This window comes from Portunus trituberculatus, chromosome 20 (genome assembly GCF_017591435.1).
Source record: "Portunus trituberculatus isolate SZX2019 chromosome 20, ASM1759143v1, whole genome shotgun sequence".
Classification (NCBI taxonomy): Eukaryota; Metazoa; Arthropoda; class Malacostraca; order Decapoda; family Portunidae; genus Portunus; species Portunus trituberculatus.
The window spans coordinates 12,706,911-12,716,351 of NC_059274.1; the positions used below are offsets into that span (position 1 = coordinate 12,706,911).

Consider the following 9,441-nt stretch of genomic DNA (forward strand, 5'->3'; position numbering starts at 1 on the left):
GTAGTAATGTCACTGGCCTGTGAAGGGGGTTAATCCTCCGATGATACGTGCCCCTTTAGATATATATTTCTTAGCATTTCAAAACGCAAGCCATTACACGTATCCCATTACAGAACAGCAGATTCATATATAGAATTGAGTTTGACCGTATTATTTGCTTTGTAACTAACTCCAAAGCGCCAATAAAATAAAACAAATAATAAGGAACGGGTTATGTAGGGCAGTGACGCGTGTGAGGACTCACTTGTTTGTTTACAGGTCGGTCCTTCCGTGCCCCGCCGCCACACAGGCCTTCTTGCTCCTCCTCGCCGCTCCGTATTTAGCGCGAATCATCCATTCACCATGAAGGTCTTCAAGGATATCGTCTCAGGTAAGTTGGAGACAAATTCACGCTGAAGGTAACTAGCTACGTATGGACTTGATGAGTAATGATTTAAGAGGTTTTTAGCTAAGTGAAAGTAGGGCAGTGGCTGACAGCTGATGGTGACACAATGATGAAATCTGGTGTCACGGGATTGCTGTCCTCTAGGCTGTCTTTGTGCTGCCTGGCTGCTGGACGAGCCGGTAGATGACATGGCCTTTCATCTCCACGTGAACGGGATAAATCGTCTGAATATTGACTTAAATGCTAAATACTCTCATTGTAAAAGATTAGTGTATGGGTGGGGTGAGGGCGAGGGTGGGCCAAGGTTGACCAGTTCGATTGAAACACCCAAAGTACGCCCTACCTAGGAATATGTGGTGGTTTTAAGTCACGCCAAGGTCAGGCTGGTGCTCTATAGGGCTAGTTATGTCAGGGTATGGTATGGTTTGGAGATTTTAACCTGGTGAGAAACTGCTGGGCTTACTCTCAACTTGTAGGGTATATATTTGCCGTTTTCTTTCTCCTGCTTTCGTCTTTCGTCTCATATTTCTCTCTCTCTCTCTCTCTCTCTCTCTCTCTCTCTCTCTCTCTCTCTCTCTCTCTCTCTCTCTCTCTCTGGGTATTGGGCAACAGTACCAGGAAATTGCTGCAACAGTGTTCATGGAGCTGGGATGGTGCAGAGCCATTGTGTGCAGTGTGCTTGTTGGTCTTCTTTTACACCACAAGTATGATGACTCACCTGGCAAACTCACCTGGTCATTGGTCATTGGGTGGAGTTTACCAGATCAGGTCTAGTGGTGTTAATAGTTGTTGTATGTATCTTTATTTTTCCCAGGGCACAGTGGAGACTTGCTTCTTGAATTGTTTTCTCTAATGCTGTATATCATCTCATTTGTTCATAAACTAGAAAAAAACTGTTCACTTTGTTGTTATGAGTGTGACATGTATTGATCCATTCTGCAACCCCTGATGACTTGTTTGAATCTTGACAACAATTCATAATTAATAAATCTACTTATAATAATGGAGATTCTGAAAGTTTACACACAAATAAACAAAGAAAAGATAACATGAATACAAATTTAGCTCCTATTAGCCTGTTCAAAGTGGGGTTAATGACAAGAGGAAGTGTTACAGAAGGTGTTTTTGGAAGGAATTATCTTCCTTAGAACAATCAGAGAACTGTAGAATTTGTTTTCATCACAAAGAAATGTAAAGCAAGATTCAAGATGCAAATGCCTTTTTGTGTTTTTCCAAGATTCCTTTTTGTCACCATCATGTGATACTTTTTTTTTTCTTCTTTTTTACCAACACAACACAACACCCCTATATAGATGAAGAAATTAAAAGAATAGATGATTTAACCTAAATTATAATATGCTGCATTTATATGGTCACCACATAGTAAGAAATATATAAAGAAGATAGAAAGGATTTAAAGAGCTGCAACCTAAATGGTTTCAAGTTTGAGAGACCAAACATAAGAGGACAGATTAAAAATATTAAAACTTCCAACATTGCAAGAGAAGAGAGAAAGAGGAGACTAATTGCTATATACAGGGCATGGAAGGGGATGAACACAGTTGACAAAGAAGACCTATTGGTGTGGGACTCAAGAAATACAAGGGGACACCATGAAATTGAAAAAAAAAACCGTGTGTAGAAGAGACATTAAGAAATACAGTTTTCTAAACGGAAGCATAGAAATATGGAACAAATTGGATGAAACTAGTTTTAGCGCAAAGTTTCATGACTTTAATGATGACTATAAGTATGGAGAAAAGACAACATGAGCATAGCTTCCTGTAAAACACAACTAGGTAAACACACACACACACACACACACACACACACACACACACACACACACACACACACACACACACACACGGCCTGGTAGCTCAGTGGTTAGAGCGCTGGCTTCACAAGCCAGAGAACCAGGGTTCGATTCCCCGGCTGGGTGGAGATATTTGGGTGTGTCTCCTTTCACGTGTAGCCCCTGTTCACCTAGCAGTGAGTAGGTACGGGATGTAAATCGAGGAGCTGTGACCTTGTTGTCCCGGTGTGTGGTGTGTGCCTGGTCTCAGGCCTATCCGAGATCGGAAATAATGAGCTCTGAGCTCGTTCCGTAGGGTAACGTCTGGCTGTCTCGTCAGAGACTGCAGCAGATCAAACAGTGAATTACACACACACACACACACACACACACACACACACACACACACACACACACACACACACACACACACACACACACACACACACACACACACACACACACACGGTTTCTTGCAGTTGACCTCCTGGAAGAGGCTTATGCCTGTGACTCCAGATCTTCATTTCCATATTTTGGTAGTGTGTGGCGGATCTCATGTGCTTTGTAATCATAATATAATTTTTGATTTGCCCAGAATAGGTTTAATTTGGCCTCAAAATTCTTTACGGAAGTTGCTGAAACTACCCACTGAGGAGGCAGAAGATTTCAAGTGTTTATCATGCTACATGGAAAAGCATATTTCCTTACATTCAATCTAGATATTGGCTTGAAAAGTTTGGTGAATTTCCTCTGGTTGCTCTAATTCTCTACATTTCAGTAATCCCATGTAACACAGAGCTAGGTGTGGTGTGATTGTGTAATACAGCCAGTGTCTTTGTTTCCCAGGTGATGAGATGTTCACAGACACCTACAAGTTTGAGGACATTGACGATGCCTTCTACATGGTGGTTTGCAAGAACACAACAGTGACCGAAGGCAACATCGAACTTGCCGGTGCCAATCCTCTGCAGAGGAAGCAGATGAGGGCACCGAGAGCTCCAGCATTTCTGGCATTGATGTTGTCATATACATGCGCCTCCAGGAGACTGGGTTTGGCACCAAGAAGGACTACCTCACCTACATGAAGGATTACATGAAGACGTGAGTGTTGGCACATACCAGGTACTAAGCTGTTTGTATTGTATAGCTTCAGTAGAATTCAGGGAGTTCTGTCAGACTTAGTACCTTCAGTACACACCCCATTAGAAATGTCCTTGGTAAGAATATTTTTTGTGGCTTCCTTTGACTATGTTATGCTCAGTGCTGATTTCAAAGGTGTTATATACATGATATACTGTATTTGACGACATGTAGGACACGCAGGCATAAAAGATGAACCCCATTTCAGCAGGTCAAATTCAGGAAAAAAGTTTTGTGTATTTAAGCATCAACTGTTGAAAGCAATCCAGCAGAACATTACACAAACAGGAAACATTGCTGCAGAAGCAATGGCATCCTCAAGTTCTGGCCAATGTGGGACTGGGCATTGAAGATTATGTTTTATATTTCCTTGTGCTCTTCAGTTGGTCTTCTTGCTGTCATCAGACACACAATTTTATCCATAGGTGGTGGCCCAAAATCCCTTGCCAGGGTTCCAGCTAGGCCCAGAATTACAGGAGCCAAAAGTTTAGCAAATGACATTTTAAAGGAGCCATTTCTGAAAATGTGTAGCCAACTAAATTGTAGCCAAGTGCATTTTCCAGGAGCTAATTTGTTGATGTTGGAGGTATCGTGTGCATAAGTCGTTTCCATGATGTTACGGCTAGGATTTTCGCAGTGCATAAATTATGAGGTCGTTTGATGGTGAAGAGATCGTCGGATAGAAGCAACGTGGGGATAACGGGCAGTGTGGGGTCCTTGCTGTTTACTGCAGATCGATCTGAGGAGGATTATATCAATTACTGCTACACAGATCTTTTTAAAAGCTAGGCGCCATTTTTTTTTTTTCGCTGTATGGGTGTAACTAGGCACCAACTGAATATTTTTGCAATTGGCGACATTGGCGAACGGTATCTGGAACCCTGCTTGCTGCTGCTCTATTGCCATGCTCCTTGGCATAACCTACCACTTGTGTGGTGCGATCTTTTTCCTCCTGCTGCCATAACAGTGTGGGTGTTGATGTGTTTTTATGATCATGAACTTGTTGTTACTCACCGCTAGATGGCATTGAGTCAGGGTTCCTATCTGCGATATTTATAAACGTGTATCACAGCCTTACAGATCAGGTTGCTTTCATTTTTATGATAATTAGTTTTTGTAATATTACTGATAATAGTTTTGATAAGTACCAGCAATAAAATAATGATGCATGCAGAGTAGAAGTACTGATAGTAAGCTAGATCAGTGAGTGTTAGAGGTCGCAACTTTGCATATTAGACACAGGTTGATTTTTTAAGCCAAATTTTTTGGGGAAAGGTGTGTCTTATATGCTTTCAAATGAGGCTGGTATTGCAAGAGGGGGATAACCCACAAAAATGGTGAAATCGAGTTACGGGTGGCAGTGTGCTCACAAAGGATGTCAAAAGGTCCTAAGCACGTCGGCCATACCAAAATTGACCATTTGTTGGTGTTCTGAAGGTCTAAAGTCGAGCGAAACTCACACAAAAAAAAATTGAGACTAACATTGGAAGTGAGTGCAAGCTGGGGATAACCCGCGGTTGGTGGTAGTGGTGTGCGAGCCAATCAACTGTGAGCGTCTCGCTATGCCCCTGCGCTCGGCCAATCACAACCTCTTTACTTTCAGGGAGGACCACTTGCGGAAAACAACACGGCTTTTAATCCTGCCTGATCTTTCTCCACAGACCCACACCATTGTGCCTTGCTTACGCATAAAAGATTGTTCCCGATAATTAACTTAACTGTTTCAAGCCAATGTAAAGGATGAGAGTCAACCAAGATGATCATACTAATTTTTTCACTAAGTTTTTAAACTTTGTTAAAAGCGAGTTTGGTGTTCATAAACGAGCAGATGGTAGTAAAACGAAACCTTCGTTGTAGCGAAATTTCGTTGTGTGAACCTTCATTAAACGGGGGTTGCCTGTACTCAACTTTTATTTAAAAAAAATACTTTTTATTATGTAATGCAGTCAGGTAACGTAGTCTTCGTAACATACTACTCGTTTTATCATAAAGTAACGTAATTTCATTGATAACTCATAAGTTTTTGGAAAATAGGTGCTCTAGGTAGCGAAACAATTTTTTTCACAAGAAAAAAAATTTTTGATTACAAAAATTTCTTGGATTTTTTTTTTTTTTTTTTTTGGTATTGGTATTATACATTACTTCATAAGACCCTAAAAAAAAAACTAACCTACCCTAGGTAACTTTTTTGGCTAGTAACTGTAGGTAAATTTTTATTTATTTATTTTTTTTATTTATTTATTTATTTATTTTATTTTTTAGGAGGCTGAGATAAAAATAAGGTGGCAAAACAGAACTCTTCGAGACCTTTATTTTGATGTATGGTAATAGCATAGTATGACCTTCCTTCCATGCGTAATAAGTGGCTAACTTTAAAGCGTATTTTCTCGAAAGTAGGGTCATGAGGGTTATCTCCCTCTTGCAATACCAGCCTCAAATAAGGTACATTGATTTATGTATTTTGGTATATATCACAAAGTATCTAGCTAGTTTTTAAGGTAATGTAATTAGATGACATAAATTAATGCAGGATGTCATAAAAGACAATCAGCAGTAAAATGTTTGCTTTCATGAGCAGTTTTGTAAAAAGCAGTTTCAGGTGTGGTTACTTTTCCATCACACTGATTCATTGCTTTCAATACTTGAAGATGCTCTGGCACTAAGGGACTTCTGCTTTCTCTGGTTCAGTTTGAAGGGCAAGCTTGAGGGAACACCTAACATTGACAAGCTGCCATCCATCCAAAAGCCTCTTCAGGAGCTGCTCAAGAAGTTCAAGGACCTACAGTTCTTCACTGGAGAGTCCATGAACCCTGACGGCATGGTGGTGCTTGGCGACTACAAAGAAATTGACGGGGAGGAGCGGCCAGTATTGTACTTCCCCAAGTATGGTCTAGAGGAGGAGAAACTATGAGCCAATATATTTATTTATAGATATAATTGTGAGTATATCATTGTGTTTATTGTTGTTAATTACTCTTTATTAGGTACCACTACCATGTTTGACAGCTTATGAGATTACTTCTCCTTAAAAGCTTTGAGGAAAGCACTTGCCTTCCATGAATGATGGCAGCACAATATCATATCTGGAGACTGCAGGCTGGAGGAGTGAATGTTTTCAATTTTATTGTCTCCTGCATAAAATCTAACCAAGTTGCAGGTTATCATAAGCCATCAAATATGGTATTCATATTAGCCAAGCATGCCTTGCTTTGTGACTGCTTTGTTATGGTTGGTACCCAAATATACTAAGCTTTCTTTGTCTGCCATATCTTCCATGATTGTTTTATTATTCTTATGTGGAAATTATTTCTTTATATATATGTCACTGCATCTTGATAGACTCATACTCCACTGCTGCTGTAGTGATGCACTTCCAAGTGAATACTTGGGAATGTCTTTCAGAAATATACCAATTGCATTATAAGTGGTTAAGACATTCACCATTGAAAGGTAATTCAAATAGAATAAACAGCTTATTCACAAAGACCGTCTTGTCAACCAGTGTTTGATAAACATAATATTCCCTAAAATTTTTGCTTTTTTCATGTTGGGGTTGATCATAAAACTTGAGTCCAGTGATAATCCACCAACATTTATTCTCTTCACTTAACTTCACTTCAACCTCTTCACCACTGCAAATGTAAAGGCGTTTTCAGTATCATCACCGCAAGGCCAAACGTGTTTGAGTTCACGCTGAACAGGACGGTGCTGAGGACACCGTCGGTGGTGCCAGACGACCGTGTCACTGTGATCTGAATCCCTGGGGGAAGTTATCGTACACATCAGTCGCCTGAGCCAGCACTGTGGTCAAGACATAAACACAGCAGCATGGTGGAAGAGTTTGGAGATTTATTCCTTAATGGGGAGTATTATAGGTCACCAGTGTTTCATCATTTGTATATGCCGAGGGCCGAGCAGCGCAATACTCATAAAAAACAACAGGTCTTCAGTCCTGGAAGTGGTTTGATCTACGCGGGCTTGTTTTGAAGGTGTTCCATTGTTGATGTATGGCTGCGGTTTTCCGACGCCTATATAATTGAATTACGTCAATACTTAGCAGATAATGTATTTTACCATCATTCATTACTTTATGATATAAGAATTTGCAACAATATTATAATTTTTTTCACCTAATAATAGAAAAGTAACTACTATTGTATCAAAGTCACGACTAGAAGTATGGAATCGGACAACACCCACAACAAGGACGGATAGATGCGACATGTCACCAGCTACCACCAGCTCCTTAATTTATTTCACGCCATACTTTTGATATCAGTTCTCTCCAGTATGCCGCACAATATGTGAATGTAAATCTACATCTACAGTACCCACTTCTTTGGCCTAACATACGTCTTACTATTCAGTTTTATTCAAAATGTAACTCCTTGATCTCATTCCATGAGGTTGATGGGGTTACTCCACGCTGATTGGCTAAAAAGCGTTTGCCAAACGAAACTTTGAAAAGGCGTTTGCTCGCGTTTGTAAAAAAACTTGCCTCCGTTTGACTCCGTATGCCCCCAGCCGCACCGCTACTGAAAACGCCTTGATTTTCCTTTTGTCACTCCAGTTCCCAGATGAATTGAATGAGGGCCTAGTATATACCAAGCATCAGCCATAGTTAATTTTGCATGTCTTTTACTGCTCAGTAGTATTTGTCTTACCTTCACTTTTTGTCATATAATAAGTAGTGCATGTGCCTGCCTTTGCTTGGCTTGAGGTGTTTGTCTAATAGGACTAGTATCTAGTTTTGTTTGACTTGTAGTGTGGTAGAGCACAGACTGAGGATGAGTGGATTGTGATGGGCTATCCTTCCGTAGTAAGTCCATTAAAATGACAAGGAATTTGCTTTTGCTAATTTTGGTTGGTGGCAAGTTCTTGTGGTTACATCTGCTTGTGTATTCCATATGCTCTAATTTTCAAGGATATTTCATCAGGAGAGTTGTGTTATATTTTTGTGGTGGTGTTTTTGTGGCATTCTATTATTTGGGGAGTGAAAATGATATAATTAAAGGAATTGAATTTTGAATGAATGTCATTAGTCATCTACATTTTCTATTGAAAAGTTAAAACAATACTAAGTAGGCTTTGGAAGAAACATTACCAGAAAATAGATTAGTGTCCCTCCCTGCTGATTCTTTTGGCATCGTGTTGCTCATGTTGGCATCAGACTTAGGCTGATATTGTCTTCAGTGATCAATGAGGAATGCCTGAGACAAGATCTTGTTCTATCATTGGAATGAAAATCAGGAAAGTTTTCAGATTCTTTGGTGAGTCTCTTTAAGACATATTTCATGTTAGGTGGTGTAGATTTGAAGTCCATCTGATGACCTATTATGACTGACTACCACATACTGTGGTGTTACTATGAGTACATCCAAATGATAACTGGCAGATTAGTGTTGGTAAGTGAAGCTACTTTGGAACATTTCAAACTTTAGCATACTGAACTGCCTTCCATTCAGCCATAGTTATCAATTTAGTTGTGTGAAATTGGAACACCCTTGATCAAGCACATTTTTGCTTATATGTTTTCTTTTCTTGGCATTACTTTAAGACTTGTATTTTTATTACAAATAGATTTGTTGCATGAGGCTGAGGTTACTTTCAAGACTTGACTTGTATGTAAGGATTTCTTTTTGCATTGAACTGGATTCCTGCCTCTGCTCTCTGCCTCTGCCAACCTACACATTGGAATGGCTAGTTGTATATAAACAATCTGAACAAAAATACTGGTTTGATATGATATAAATGAGGAAACTTCTATCGTATATTTAAGATAATAACTTCAATGGTTATCCTTAAGATGAATGTCTTGATAATGTTGCAGCTGCCGCCATCTGTTGTGTTCACTCTGGACCTTCTTTTTCAGACCCTATAACACCAGGATAGCCATTGGATCATCAGTTACTCATTACGGTCACTGAATTTAATATGCGCTAATAAAATTAAAATGCTCATCAACACTAGCTTTTATGTACTCCTTGAATGTGTATTTGTTAACTTTTGACGTCTGGTGGTGAATACTTGGGGCAATTGAGCTGGCAGCCAAAGGATATTTTGGGTTTCTGTCCACTGCCACCTCCACCCTTCCCTCATTGTGTGCTGGGTGTATATTCCT

The 9,441-nt window shown here is 39.8% G+C and overlaps 1 protein-coding gene across 1 annotated transcript; it reads left to right on the top strand.

The window, feature by feature from the left end:
• The first annotated feature begins 269 nt into the window (after nt 1-269).
• On the top strand, nt 270-9,284 carry LOC123506574 (translationally-controlled tumor protein homolog). Its single transcript, XM_045258786.1, is given in 5 exon segments — nt 270-370; nt 3,027-3,140; nt 3,143-3,281; nt 6,009-6,259; nt 9,193-9,284. Coding segments are annotated over 4 exon segments (504 nt in total). The 5' UTR covers nt 270-342; the 3' UTR covers nt 6,232-6,259; nt 9,193-9,284.
• The last annotated feature ends 157 nt before the right edge of the window (nt 9,285-9,441 follow it).